Source organism: Zygosaccharomyces rouxii, assembly GCF_000026365.1.
Source record: "Zygosaccharomyces rouxii strain CBS732 chromosome F complete sequence".
NCBI classification, from domain to species: Eukaryota; Fungi; Ascomycota; class Saccharomycetes; order Saccharomycetales; family Saccharomycetaceae; genus Zygosaccharomyces; species Zygosaccharomyces rouxii.
Window position 1 is genome coordinate 813,770 of NC_012995.1, and position 14,362 is coordinate 828,131.

General features: G+C 39.4%; 10 protein-coding genes across 10 annotated transcripts; 3 read left to right on the forward strand and 7 right to left on the reverse strand.

Moving 5' to 3' along the window:
* Positions 1-44: 44 nt before the first annotated feature.
* On the forward strand, positions 45-977 carry ZYRO0F10032g (uncharacterized protein; the record flags this gene model as incomplete). The annotated part of the gene is made up of 1 exon (XM_002497588.1): positions 45-977. The coding sequence occupies one exon, from the start codon at positions 45-47 to the stop codon at positions 975-977; it is 933 nt and encodes a 310-aa protein (XP_002497633.1).
* Positions 978-1,102: 125 nt separating this feature from the next.
* Positions 1,103-3,085, reverse strand: XRS2 (Xrs2p; the record flags this gene model as incomplete). Its single annotated transcript, XM_002497589.1, has 1 exon — positions 1,103-3,085. The coding sequence occupies one exon, from the start codon at positions 3,083-3,085 to the stop codon at positions 1,103-1,105; it is 1,983 nt and encodes a 660-aa protein (XP_002497634.1).
* Positions 3,086-3,266: 181 nt separating this feature from the next.
* On the reverse strand, positions 3,267-4,715 carry ZYRO0F10076g (uncharacterized protein; the record flags this gene model as incomplete). The annotated part of the gene is made up of 1 exon (XM_002497590.1): positions 3,267-4,715. One exon carries the CDS (start codon positions 4,713-4,715, stop codon positions 3,267-3,269), a length of 1,449 nt encoding a protein of 482 aa, XP_002497635.1.
* A 187-nt stretch (positions 4,716-4,902) lies between these two features.
* DXO1 (Dxo1p) lies at positions 4,903-6,024 on the reverse strand (the record flags this gene model as incomplete). The annotated part of the gene is made up of 1 exon (XM_002497591.1): positions 4,903-6,024. One exon carries the CDS (start codon positions 6,022-6,024, stop codon positions 4,903-4,905), a length of 1,122 nt encoding a protein of 373 aa, XP_002497636.1.
* A 524-nt stretch (positions 6,025-6,548) lies between these two features.
* ZYRO0F10120g (uncharacterized protein) lies at positions 6,549-6,866 on the forward strand (the record flags this gene model as incomplete). Its single annotated transcript, XM_002497592.1, has 1 exon — positions 6,549-6,866. One exon carries the CDS (start codon positions 6,549-6,551, stop codon positions 6,864-6,866), a length of 318 nt encoding a protein of 105 aa, XP_002497637.1.
* An 88-nt stretch (positions 6,867-6,954) lies between these two features.
* PFY1 (profilin) lies at positions 6,955-7,415 on the reverse strand (the record flags this gene model as incomplete). Its single annotated transcript, XM_002497593.1, has 2 exons — positions 6,955-7,322; positions 7,403-7,415. 2 exons carry the CDS (start codon positions 7,413-7,415, stop codon positions 6,955-6,957), a joined length of 381 nt encoding a protein of 126 aa, XP_002497638.1.
* A 303-nt stretch (positions 7,416-7,718) lies between these two features.
* LEO1 (Paf1-complex subunit LEO1) lies at positions 7,719-8,990 on the reverse strand (the record flags this gene model as incomplete). Its single annotated transcript, XM_002497594.1, has 1 exon — positions 7,719-8,990. One exon carries the CDS (start codon positions 8,988-8,990, stop codon positions 7,719-7,721), a length of 1,272 nt encoding a protein of 423 aa, XP_002497639.1.
* A 269-nt stretch (positions 8,991-9,259) lies between these two features.
* Positions 9,260-10,819, forward strand: CTS2 (putative chitinase; the record flags this gene model as incomplete). Its single annotated transcript, XM_002497595.1, has 1 exon — positions 9,260-10,819. One exon carries the CDS (start codon positions 9,260-9,262, stop codon positions 10,817-10,819), a length of 1,560 nt encoding a protein of 519 aa, XP_002497640.1.
* Positions 10,820-10,967: 148 nt separating this feature from the next.
* Positions 10,968-11,966, reverse strand: VPS74 (Vps74p; the record flags this gene model as incomplete). The annotated part of the gene is made up of 1 exon (XM_002497596.1): positions 10,968-11,966. The coding sequence occupies one exon, from the start codon at positions 11,964-11,966 to the stop codon at positions 10,968-10,970; it is 999 nt and encodes a 332-aa protein (XP_002497641.1).
* Positions 11,967-12,476: 510 nt separating this feature from the next.
* ZYRO0F10230g (pepsin-like aspartic protease) lies at positions 12,477-14,219 on the reverse strand (the record flags this gene model as incomplete). Its single annotated transcript, XM_002497597.1, has 1 exon — positions 12,477-14,219. The coding sequence occupies one exon, from the start codon at positions 14,217-14,219 to the stop codon at positions 12,477-12,479; it is 1,743 nt and encodes a 580-aa protein (XP_002497642.1).
* Between the last annotated feature and the right edge of the window lie 143 nt (positions 14,220-14,362).

The following is a 14,362-nucleotide window of genomic DNA, read 5'->3' on the forward strand; positions in this document are numbered from 1 at the left end:
TAGATAGATAACCAGGAATCAATTGAATTGAATTATAGTCGATAATGGTTACTTTGCAAAACTCTACTTCTACTCTGAAGCTAAACACCGGTCAAACTATCCCACAGGTGGGTCTTGGTACCTGGAGGTCCAAGGAAAATGAAGGTTACAAGGCCGTCATTGAGGCATTGAAAGCTGGTTACAGACATATCGATGGTGCTGCTGTCTATGGTAACGAAGGTGAAGTTGGTAAGGCCATCCAAGACAGTGGTGTTCCACGTAACGAGATCTTTTTGACTACCAAGCTATGGTGTACTCAACAACGTAACCCACAAGAAGCATTGGACCAATCTTTACAAAGATTGGGTCTGGATTATGTTGACCTGTACTTGATCCACTGGCCAGTTCCTCTAAGAACTGAGAACATCAAGGATGGTAACTTGTTCCAATTTGCTGAAAAGCCAGATGGTTCAAAGGATGTTGATTTGGAATGGAATTTTATCAAGACATGGGAATTGATGCAGAAGTTGTTGGAGAGCGGTAAGACCAAGGCTATTGGTGTCTCCAACTTCTCTGTGAACAACCTAAAGGATCTGCTGGCAGCTCCAACTACCAAGGTTACTCCTGCTGTCAACCAAGTGGAATTACACCCATTGTTGCCTCAAGAAGATTTGATTAAATTCGGTAAGGAGAATGGCATTGTCATCGAAGCCTACTCCCCATTGGGTGGTGAGAATGCACCAATCTTGAGCGATCCAACCGTGCAAGAGATCGCCAAGGCCAATGGTGTTGAAGCTGGCCATGTGGTCATCTCTTGGGCTGTTCAAAAGGGCTTGGTTACTTTGCCAAAATCTGTTACTCCATCCAGAATTGTGGGTAACTTGAAGGTTTTGACCCTATCTGACAGCGATGTCGCCAAGGTCGACGGTTTGTTGAAGGCTAAGGGTGAAAGAAGAACTTGCTACCAAGACTTCTCTCCATTCCCAATTTTCCAATAAGCGCAGTTCGATGCTTGCTGATCTTACTTTTTTAACGATTAGATAAATACAAGATGAAATAGATTTGGAATAAATGTTTTATTACAAATTCTACTCCCTAGGTTTTTTTTTCTATCTCTATCTCTCTATCTTTTCCTTCTCTTGAACTGGAATTTGGGTTCGTCATCATCACTGTCACTGTCGCTCTCTCTATCATCAATTAGATGCGACGTTGAGGGAAGGACAGGTTTTTCTGGTTCTTCTAGTGCTACGTCTTGTGAATCGTCTTCATCCATCACAAATAAATTGTTCGGACCAGGAGCTTCTACTTGCGGTACCGATTGTGCCTCTGGTTGTGGTTCTGGGAAATCGTAAAGATCTTCTTGTGCTTGCTTGGAAGAGTCTCCACTAGTATATGTCCTAGTCGGCACATATTGTCTCGTCAATAGGAATGCACGGTTGCGGATTGTATCTGAAGATCCTTCTCGACTTGTACTATCTTGTCCTCCATACTTGGGCCACACTTTAACGAAATTTTTAAAATTCTTACGATTGTTCCAGTTAGGATTATGGCTATCTACAGTTGGTGAACGATCTCTACGACGCATCAAATTGTCATTCCGATCCACCAACACTAAATTACCCAGCTGATTGATCGCATCCTCAGTCAACTCCTCATCACCAACTTGAATGATGGTGGAATTTAGACGCTTAACTTCATGGTTTTTGGTGTCTTGAATCATTTGAATCATATCATTTTGTGAAGGACTCTCACCTTTCCTATAATCACTTAAAGTTGGCTTTCTATGAGGGCGGGCGTTATTTGGTTTTTCAGCGGCAGACGTAGGAGGAGGTTCCGTCACTTGTAGAGTTGGTTCGACCGTTTCTTCCAGAGATTTTTCATTTTCATCTGCCTTTGATTCCTCATACGACTTTTGCCCAGGTTCTTCCTTCGAATATTCGTTAAATTCCTTCGGTACCTCTGGTTGCAATACCTCCTTAGATTCTTTTGATTCTTCCTTTGGATCTTCTAACTTTCTTGGATCCTTCGATTCTTCCTCCTGTGAATTTAACTTCATGGTGGATTCTCCCTGAGATTCTTTCATGGAGTCACCGCCAGCAAAGAAACTCAAAATATCTAGTGGTTTGACTCTAGGTCTATTCAACCTACGTTTCTTGGTAACTGGCTTTTCCATTGGGACTTCAGCTTCAGGTCTCTTCGCAACCTCTCCAATGACTCCATTCTTCAATGAATTCACCTCATCTTTCAGTATCGCTTCCACCACGTCCTGCACGGTAAAAGTCTTGCCCAGGGGGGCTAATTCCTCAGCTGGTGTAAGATGACTTTTTAGTATTACAACGTTACTCAAATCCCCCTTCCTTTTCACTGCTTCTCGCAATTCTTCAACACTCAGAACTGCTGAATATTTACCACCAGCAGCTTCAATAGCTAACGAGGTGTCTTCATCCTTACCAACAGTTAAAAACTCTAGATTCTGCAATACTTGAGCTTGAACTTCCCATGATTTGTACCGAAGACTTCCATCATTCATAATCTTGGTCCAAATTGAATCGAATTCGGTTTCATGACCAGAAACTTTCTGGGACACAACATTCAAAAACTCAAGGTTCATGAGCGGTATCCTCTTTACTAATCCATAAAGCCATCGAGAGTAATTTTGCTGCTCATCTATCACTATAAGATTGGCCCTACTTAATTCAGATGACAAAACTTCAATGCCAAGTTCTTCTAAAGCGCTATGGTCTGATCGACTTCCCTGAGGTACCATCCAAATAGAATCCATCCACTGCAGTTGCATTTTCAACGGTTTTGTGCCCAATTCCACCAAAACCGTCCCCATTGATTTCCCAAAACTTATAGATTCCCCCATTTTTAAATACTTTTCAGAAACAGCTGTCATCTTACCTTGGTTAATCAGTTTCAATTGACGATCCTTACCATCCCAGCAAATACTTACATGTTGTCTCGATATACTTTTATCATTTTTTATATTTAACAGGTTCTTACTAGATCTGCCGATGTTATACGTCTCACCAAGTCTTAAACAGCAAGAGACGTGCTTTAAATTACCATCTTCCAAATCATACTGGTATCTGAGGATCCACATTAACCAGTGTTACTGGTCCTGGTACTTTTCACTCTTACTTCTCTTTCTTAAGCCTTACCTGTAGCTGTGTCAGGTATAAGTACAACTTTTTAAAGCTCATCGCTAAATACTAATGAATTTTTATACAAACACATAGTTAATGCATAACGCCTATCTACATTATTTCGACAATTAGGGGTTTCTAAAAGAATGTCAGTGATACACCTAACGACAATCCAGGTTTAGATAAGTCTTGAGGTCTAGAGGTCAATGGATGAGCATACGTTAGATCTAATAAGGCCTGTGGAGTCTTGTAAACCAGACTTAAACCTGTAGCTGCAGCATATGAGTTAAAAATGGTTTTGTAATCAGAGGAAGCGTTACCCAAATTGAAAAAATACTGCAGTCTTAGGGGAGATTTCGTTGGTGTGTTTATCAATTTGTGAGAGATGCTTAGTCCCAATTTGTAGAAGAAATTTTGACCACCAGTACCAACACCATTCAGATGGAATCCTTTCAAGGAATTGAGGCCACCTAGTTGAAATCTGTCAAGTGGATGCACCGTTTGAGCTTCAGATCCCAATGGGTAAATACCACCACCTTGTAACTGGAAAGATCTCGTAATCTTGTCTTTCCAATGGGATGCATGGTGTTCCAAATGGAATGCTGTTTTGTTAAAATTGTTATCATGATTTAATTGCTTGGAGGAGCCCTGTGACTGTGAGATAACGTATTCGTTGTTGAGCTGGAATTGGCATCCAGAGAGAGGGAAATTACCAATAAATCTCCTCGTATCATGGGTAAAAGATGTCACAAAACTAGTCTTATCAAATGGACCTTTGAAAGGAGCATATAGTTCGGATGCAGTTGGTTTAAATTCGTTCAAATTTCTACGAACCACAGATACACCAGTGTACAGCAGGGGAACAGATTTTGAAATGTTACAGATCCAGCGTTTTTGGAAACCTGCACCTACAGCATACTGTTGCTGGACATGTTCATCTTCAGGAGCCACGAATGGTTTCGAACATAAAGATCTCTGAATACCTTCTGCCTCTACTATTGCCCTCACAGAGGGTACTTTAACTAGGGGCAAGGAAAAACTAAATCTAGCATCCTTACCGTCCCATTGGCTTGTAACAGGATTCCAATTGAAGCCCAAACGTAGATTCTCTGCATCTGCTTGTCCCAAAAGGTTTTTCCAAGTCTTAGAACCCGCCAATGAAATATTGTCATCAGAAAGTGTAGTAGTACCAGATATAGTGTTGTAGTCGGGACGTTTTAACAAAACCTTTGCCTGTGTTGATAAAGGAGTCTCTATACCATAAGATTCAGAAATCTCCTTATTCAACTGGCTTAAGGATGTAGTATCAGGGTCTTTATCCAAAGTAATATTGACATCTGAAAAGAGCCCTGTAAACAAAAGTTTCTTTCTGATGTCCTCAAAAATATTAATACTGTTTTCCACACTTTGTAGAGGTTGATTCAGAGCTTCACCAAAGATAGCTCTGCAAAGGGAGTCAGAAAGGGGACTAGACCCGTTATCACCATCTAGAACAATCTTGGAAATGTAAAGCGGTTTTGTTTCATTGTCGTGCAGATTTATATGCTCATGAGCAGTGTGGATCAATTCAGCTTCAGCTTCCGCCATATTATTAGCCTCGAATCTCCTTTAGCTTCTCTATAATTTAAGTTATTATTATTATTACAGTATTTTGATGGTGCATCTATATGTTAATATTTCATGCAAGCGATGAGCTGAAAAATTCTAAAAAGGCCTTAATGATTGGCTAATAAGAGAGAATTAGAACGATAATATCAAAGTTGATTCAGACTATTTAACGAATTGGTAATTCCACATGAGCAGGAACATGTTTCAATTTTTCTAACTGGATTTTATGGGATTCGTCAATGGTCAATTTAAAGCATTGAGGTGATGAACGGTCAACGTTCTCACCGACGAGTTTACATATGGATCTAATGCAGTGTTGACACCATTGAACAGCCAAATCTGCATTATAATTGAACCTTTTCGGCGATTTTGGTAAATTTCTGTCGTTAATCTTTCGGTAAAGTTCTTTGTTCGTAAAATACTGAAGGTCTTGTAATAAACCCATGTGTGTGTTTCTAACGCCAATTAATAGATCACATCTCGGCGATATTGCTAGCTGAATCCAAGTCTTCAGTAATTTTTCCCTATGATAGGCGTTGTGCATATTGAGGGGTGCATAACACTTTAGTTCGGTGAACGTTTCTGTCAACTCGTTGTAGGAATCTAGTTCACATCTCAACACTAATGAAATGTTGGCATCTAATTCAGCCTCTATTATGGCAAAGAATGGATCGTCTTCTACCCGTGGACCCCGTGTCAATAGATCTTCCAATGCATATCCAGAATGGAGGATTTTCTTAGTCATAGTAGTATTGCGAGATGTATGTTGATGTGATTTCTTGTCATTCTCTACCTGTGAAAGTACAATTTTACCATCCCCCAGATGAGTACATAATATGGAATACTTTGATTGTTGAAACAATTGCATGGTCAGTTCTACCAAGTAGTGTCTTGGGGATATGACGACAAAGGGACTGCGTTGTGAATACGAAGTATGATTATCATTTTCCCATTTATTTATCCATTGGTAACAGCCTCTTGAACTATCTAGTATTTCCGGCGACAGCGGTAAAAAGTCCTCCCATCCTTGATACAGATCTGAGCCTAGAAAGTCTCGCTTGTTACTGCATGATCGATCATGGGATAATTTATTACCAGGACTCTTCAATCCAATGGAATCAGATATGGAATCGTGCAATTGACCTCCATAGTAATATGATGCCTCTTTATACTTTGTAAAAAGGTTTCTGGGCTCTGAGGGGAACCTAAAGGCGCTAGAATGTTGGAATTGATTGAAAGGAACGCTTGGCAATTGAGCACGGTTTCTAGAACACTTGGAATGGCTCATTATTCATCAATTTTTGCACCTCATCTTGCATTGTGCGATGACTTCTCGAATTTTTCACTTTGTAATAAAGGTGAAAAATTTCAATAGCATCTCATCGCACCTTTAGACGACTACAAGAGCTTTAAAAGTAACATAAAATTCAACTAGCTAGTTGTAGTTCTTCATAACGACCCTTGCATTACGATGAACATGGTACCCATCGTTAAATTCATCCCACGCAGTACTCTACTGCTCTGTCCGCTTTTTCTCATAGGTTCTGATCTACTAGCGACTAGTCGTAGAGAAAGAACAAGCATAACCCCCAAACGTAGGGTTCATGAATAAATCGATGGACCTGTATTACAAAGGATGTGTTGCGGTTAGTTGAGATGCTGGTCATCTACTATTACCACTGCTATCACCGCTACATCACTCCACGTGATGGTTGGTTAGTCGTTTGTATATAAAGAGCACGATACATTTAACACTTTGTAAATAAGTAATTCCCTTTAAAATGAGTACCTTATATTGAAAACAGCATTAAAATGGTTGAATGGGTTGTAATTGCTTTTGATAAAGCTGACAGATCAGCATACAGAAGTGAACATTTAGCAGGAATCCCACCACAGGTCGAGTCAGGCAAGCTTGTCTGTGCTGGTGCCATATATAACGAACCAAAGGCTCCTGGTGAACCAAGAACTTTTGCAGGTTCTCACTTGCAGGTTGTCGCTGATACCAAGGAGGAGGCAATTGAAATTGTCAAATCTGACATTTTCGCCAAGGAGGGCGTTTGGGATCTAGACAACCTTATCGTCTATCAATTTGGTTGTGCAATTCGCCAGCCTGTTAACAAATTGAAATAATCTTATAATTTTTTTAAGTAGTAGAATATTTAGATATATATATGAGTATATCCAAATATCTGCCTTTCGTTCTTCTCGTACTTCTCATTCAGTATTGAGCACCAATCAAGTAATCAGCCAACTGTTCCACAATCTTGGTGGCTTCACCAGCTTGCACACTTGGTGGGTAATGAGCTAAGATAATAGTTTGCTTGGTACGAACGCAACACATACCTTCAGCATCATGTCTTGCATAGATAGAACGATCATCAGCTCTCAAAAGCATGAATTTTTGGCCTTGTACGAATAAACCTGTACTTTGCAAACCTGATGGTTCGTCGAAACCTGCGGCAATCTTACCAATTTCTTGTGGTGCAAATGTTAACCCACCAGATGAGGCCCACAAGGAATCGCCGGCTCTTGAGTAGATAGCGGCCTTGTCTATTTTGCCTGTGCCCAATAGGTTTTCGGTGTAAGCTTTAACGTGTTAGTACAGGAAGGGGAAGGGAAGAAGAGGGACGAGTTCAAAGTCATTTCGCAAATTCAGTCTCACATACCTTGCCAAGACATTCTAAATTGTATTGATGCTATAGGGGGTGGTTGCTTCAACTCACAACAGATACGAATGTAGGGTCTTTATTATAACGTAGTTAGATCATTCGTTTGAGATCTAAGCATGTTGTATATATATATATCATGCGCGTATGGGCGGGTAACAAGAGGTTGGTAACAGGTGGGCGTTAGAATATAAGAATACAAGTATTACATTAATTTTTAATCTAGAATGATTTTCTCGAATATTAGGGTTATATTATCGTTTTCTCCAGGTTCAAATTTAGTATACAATGTCCCTTAATACTACAAGTATATGGTTTACTCGTCCTCCTCATCGTCAATGACAGCTACTCTACGTCTCTTGCGTTCTTCGTAATTATTGGCACCTTCACGTTTCAATCTACGTAACCTTTCGGCACCCTCGTCACTAACATTACCTTCATCTTCCTCTTCTTCCTCTTCGCCTTCTTCTCCAGATCCACTTGCATATTCCTCCTCATCATCATCGTCCACAAGGAAATCGTCTTGTTCGTATTCGTTACGACGGATATTACCCATTGGTTCAGCTTCTGCAGAGATGGCTGCACGTCTGTCAGGATCACCACTGGCTTCCCTAGACTCCATCTCTTTCACTTGACGCCGCCTTCTTTCACGAACCACCTGTTGCTGTTTCTTCTCCAATTCACCTCTTTCTAATTCAGGATCTTTTTGCACAATATAAGTACCAGGACCTGCCGCTTGCTTATGATCCCTACGCATGACGGCCTTGGTTAATTTTTGATGCATACGTGAACTCGTCGATGTGGGGATAAACATTAGTGTCTTTGTCACTTCACCGCCCTCATAACATTGCATTAATTCTTGCTGATCATGGGATACAGCGAAAAAGGTGTTATCGGTATCGTTGGACAGAATATCCGTATATTCATCACCAAGTTTCAACGAAAATGTTCCATCAGACCATTGTACAATTTGCGCATTTGATTCTTTGAAAACCTGTTGATTAGCATCTCTACTATATCTCCAACGTACAGTATTTTCATCAATAAGTCTGTCACCTAATTGGTCCTCTTTGCTTGCCTTATTACCGAGCCTTTCCTTGACACTCGCTTCAAAACTTGGTGGATCAAATGGCACTGGATCGATAGTTAAAAATTCTGGAATCTTGGCATAGTACAGCACGGGTTTATCAGTTCCCTGAGTTGCTCTATATGGTACGATATGTCTCACGAGCTCCACATCCTCTTCTCTAAACTCTTGTGCTTCTTCTTCATCACTTACACGATCCACATCTTCACCATAGAACTTTCTAGTATACATGGCATGCTCTTCAGCTTCCTCGTCATCCATCTCCTGTCTGTGACGCAATGTGACTTCTCCTTCGTCATTCTCATCTTCACTTCCCTTTCTCTTCTCGTCTTCTTCATCCTCTCCTTCATCTTCACCAAATAGATCTTCCATCTCGTCTTGAGACCCACTCTTTTCATCTCCAGATGGCTCTTGTTTGGTCTCATTTGATAGCTCTTTTTCTGCAGAGGAATCCTGTACAGGTGCCGTAGCCTCTGGGGCTTGCTCCTGAGGATCAGACATGATTCAATTGTCTCTTTTCTGCTTCTTTTCCCTCTTGTAATGTGGTCAAAGTTGCATGTACTTTCCTCCATTTTTTTTGTCAACACGAGACCTTAACAAGCTCATCTTCACACTATAAACAGAGGCTGAAAGAACACAAATTTGACAACTTTGTGGATCCTCTCCATTGAACTCAATGCATCCAAATTTTGCTGGTATAAAATTCAATTAGTGTCGATTAAGTCTAAAGCTTACTTTTGGCTCCTTTTTTATGCCCTTAAAAAAGGTTTATGCATTGGCACAATCAGCCTTGGTTTAATCATTCAATTATCTTAGCCTTTATCATTGCTAGTATTGTCATAGAAATGTGTTTCTATAGGAAAATTTTCAAATCCTCTGCTGAACACGATGTTTTAGATCATGTTCATGAAGTTGGTGATGGTTCTCTACAGCAGTTTAAGGATCATCATACTGTAATTGGTGATGAAGGTTATACTTCGGGCCTTTACTATTCAGATTGGTCACCGTATCCACCTAGGAAGCATTTTCCTCATGATATCGATTTTTCCAAGGTCTCTCATATTTACTACGCTTTCTTCTTAATCGATGGACATACGGGTGAATTGAAATCGAGTGATGAGTGGTCAGACTTCCAAATGGATCTGTACAAACCATTGGCGGTGAAGTTGAATCAATTGCAACTGAAAAATGATGATGTACATGCCTCCATGGGAGTTTTACCCAAAGGTTGTGTTGGGGAATTGTTCTATTTAAGACATACTGGTATCTTGGATAGAGACAAAGGTCGTCATTTTAAAGTTATGATGGCTGTTGGTGGGTGGTCCAATAGAGATCAATGGCCTAAGATGGTAAGGGATCCTCGTAGGGTAGAAAACTTTATCAATTCATGTGTTGAAACTATGTTTAAATATGGATTTGATGGTATTGATTTAGATTGGGAGTTCCCACAAAACGATGGGTTTGAACCAAGAATGTATTTGGAATTGGCTCGTAAAATGAGATTGAAGTTTGATGAATTGGAAGAAGTTATCTTCGCTGGTGAACCTAATCATCCTAAATTTCAATTGTCCATGGCTACGCCTGCGTTTAAAGATAAATTGAATGTCTTACCAATTAAAGAACTGGATCGATACATTGATGTCTGGAATATGATGACCTATGATTATCATGGTGAGTGGTCTCCTGTGACTGGTTATCATTGTAATCTTTATGATGGTCCTGTCAAAGTCCATTCTCAGTACAAGCATGATAGTAGCAGTGATGATGAGGGGTTAGATGCTAACTCTGCTATTTCCGACATGATTAACAGATTTGGGGTTGACTCTAGAAAGATTACCTTGGGGATGGCAGCTTACGGTAGAGGGTTTACACACGTCAAGGCCAGTAGTAACGATAAAAGGTTTATTGATAAAAGCTTCCATGGTGTTGGCGGTGCCAGTGAAGGTGAGCCTGGTATGTGGTTATACAACCAATTGCCCATCAAAGGTTCTAAAGAAGAGTATGATCCTGAGTATGTGTCAGGCTTTTGCTTCGATCATAAGACGAAGACTTTTGTCGGTTACGATAATGTAGAATCGGTGAAAGTCAAGGCAGATTACGTAAAAGAGATGGGGTTAAGGGGAGGATTTTGGTGGGAATCTTGTGGTGATAATCACATAGATCCTCAACGTTCTTTACTCAATGCATTTACAGGAAGAATTAAAACGATTGCCAAAAATGAAAATTCTGTGTACCATAAGCCAGAAGCCCTAAGGTACTATTTGGAAAAATTTGGCCAAGATGAATTTTTATCGCCATTTATTATTAGAATCATTTCTAAATCGCATTGATATATGACACTAGTGGTTCTAATTTTTTGATGATGTATCTATGTGTTTAATTTCTTATATACATATGCGAACACCTAACCTACCTACCTGAAAGAAAGAAAAAAAAAAATGTGAAAAGGCGCTCATAAACAATTGTAATAATGTTAGTTTACAACAGCATGTCCATTCTTGAAAACACTTCGAATACACCTGCTAAAACCTCTAATTGTAGGGTAGATTCTGGATGTTGTTGTAATTCTTGCCCAACTTCTTTGTTTAAATTGATTGAAATACCCGATTCTGTTTGCGTATCTAAATCAAATGGATACTCTGAAAATTGTTTTAAAATCTCATCTGCTCTACCAATTGCATTGTCTCTTTTTTCATATCCCAAAGAAGTTAATACATTTTCTAATACATTAGCACGATAAGCTCCACAAATCAATGCAATAGTTCTGATTAACTTAAATGAGACTCTTTCCGAAAAATAATCGTTGTAATTCAACTCCAAGTTACGGGGCACAAGAACAGACAGGATACGTCTCTTAATTGCTTCTTTGCAACTAGTGTCTGTAACTGGATGAGTTGCCATATCGAATAAAAAGAAATTCTTCATTTCGGTTCTTAAGACACCTTTGTCTACGAGTCCCTTTGCTAGTCTTTCACGAACTTGCTTTAATTGATAGTTGATCTTTAATGGATTCCAAGTTTCACCACTGAGTAGATCAATCCAATTGGTGATTGATAATGGTTCATCGCATTTCATTAATTGTAAAGCCTCATCTAATAAAACTTCTCCGGTCTTACTGGAATCAGTAACTTCAATTAACCTTTCGGATACGTCAAATCTCTTCCTTGCAGAATCGTCTACTACACGAATTTTACCTCTTAAAGCCAATTCGATCACAATACATCCACGTAACGCATAAGAAATGTTATCATTCCAAAATGATAGGTACCCTTCTTTATCCCTAAGACCTAATAAAAGGACCTCCTCCATTAAAGTCAATTTGGGTACCTCCACATTATCCGTCAGCTTAACTTCTTCAGGGTCATATGCTACCTTCTTTGATGAACTGTCTTCTTGCGCCTCTAGCCCACGCGTTGGTTCATTATTGGATCCACTCGAATCCACTCTATTCACTCTGCGACGTTGCAAACCTGACATCGCTCAATTGGACCTGGACGAATTAATTGGGAGGGACCCTAAACAACAAGACCTGTGTATATATGATGCGTACCTTTATTTTTTAATTTCCAATTGCAATTTGCAAGTTGTTAACCTTCCAAGGCTTCATGATTACTCTTCGTCTGATGTCAAAACATACGAAGTTGATTAAAGAGAAAACCACTAGATAAAAACGAATAAAAAAATAAAATAAAATGTAGTACAGTAGCCGCCGGAAATTTTTCCCAGGGTCACAATGGTAATTACTATGTTCTTCAGCATGACAGTTTTATGGGAAAAAATTTTTTTTCTAAATCTGTAGCTTTCTTGGGTGGTTTTATCCACATGTAGTTTTCTAAATTCATTTCATTCATTGAAAATATAATAATGACCATTTACTATTAAAAAAAACAACAAAATTTACTAGCATTGAGGGTATTCCTTGCTCATTCTAAAATGATATTGTACAATTCGATTCGTAGATTTTTTTTTTTTTTTTTTTTTTTTTTTTTAAAAGAACATAGAAATTGCGAAAAAGATGGTAGCGAGCAATGAAGTTGGTGCAATCTGTACTGGTGCTGCAGCCATATTTTTACTCTTGTTGTTACCAGATGCTGTGTTTGATGCTGAACCTGATAGGGTGCCAGATGAAAAGATGTTACCACCTGAAGTGATACTCTTGGATGAAGAATAAGTGCTTGAATAACCTGCAGCAGCTGTTGCTTGAGGGATACTACTGCTTACAACTTCAATATCTTCATGGTTTACGTCAAAATTAGCCTGAGCCATGGAAATTTCGAAATCTTCCAAATCGTAGACGACATAGGCATGAACCAGAAAAGCATCACCTAAAATTGCAGAAGAGTCTCCAGATGGCAAAATTCTCAATACACAGGTGTCGGAAGAAATTGGTGTCGTATAAGTGGTTAAATTAGTTTCGATATTGAATCCACCAAAGTTAAAGACGATCTTCGTTTCATCATGCTTGCTGGGACAATCCATAAGGTAATAATTGAGGTTTTCGGAAAATCTAGCACCAAGGCCGTCAGCCACCATCTCTAGCAAATCTTCTGGTAAGTATGCCAGTGTAGAACCCGAATCTAATAACGCAGGAATCTTTGTTGTAGAAAGAGTAGTTGTACTTGTTTGATTGGACAGACCAAGGCCTTGTAAAGTGACATCGAATTGAATTGGTTGGCTAACACCTCTGCTCTTGTAAACGTTTAAGATAGGTATAGTGTAAAGACTACCATCAAATTTCGATTTGTCAACAGCACCAAACAGAATACTTCCATTATGGGCATCTGGACTGTTCAAATATAACGAATAGACGTTTTTCTTTGTAATACCACGTTCTTTCAGCACCATGGGGAAGTTGGAGTACATGTGACGATCACCACTAACCATTGATTGATCACTTGAATAAGTGGTCTCTAAACCTGGAAGTCCAATACCCAAGACACCCACTGTAGAGTTTGTGTCATTAGCCACTGCCATCGAAACGTCACTAATGTTTAACGATCCTAATTCTATATGGTCTCTGCCCCATTCACCAGATGCAAACGAACCATCACCATATGAAATTTCAAATGCAGTGTTATTGGATTTATAAGTACTAGACTGGTTTTTGTCAAAAGTACCGTATCTAGAACAATCAATAGATTGGCCACCACTGGAACTCGAGCCAGTAGGACTACCACCACTACCACCGCCACCGCCACTAATGGTTTCTGTAGGTTCAATACCACCAGTGCTGACATCAATACTGCCAAAACTGCCAAAACTACTTGGCATGCTGCCGCCAGTCAAAGTAAGAGTTTTGTAGATGGCACCACTGCCACCTGCAGTAATGTCTGAAAATATGTCATCTAAACTATTATCGCCAATGTCTCTCTTTTTGGATGAATGTGAGTTCGACTTACAGTATGGATTATCAGATCCCGTAATCCACAAATCACTTGAACCGGTATCTAACAGTACTGTGATCTTTTGAGATGGTGATCCCACTTCTAAGTCGACAGAATAAAAATTCTGTCTATTTCTTAACGATAACTCGTATTCACCATCATCTCTCTTTACAAAAGGCAATGCATCTCTCTTGCCCAACAACGATTCTTCATAGTTTTCACCATGACGTTTATCAAATGAAAGTTTCACTATTTTAGGTGTTTGTTCTTCCACCTCCTGAGAGAAAGCTGCACTTCGAGCAACGTTAGCAAGCAGAGTGCATTTCAATATTTGGTTCCACTTCATGCTAGTCTATCACAAGTAATAATAAAGAGAGCCAGAACCTAGATTAAAAACACGAATGCACGCCTTTCTCTCACTCTTTCAGCTTGAAATTCTTTTCTTATAATTCTCTAAAGCAGCTAGTAGGAAAAAAATCCTTTGAACTA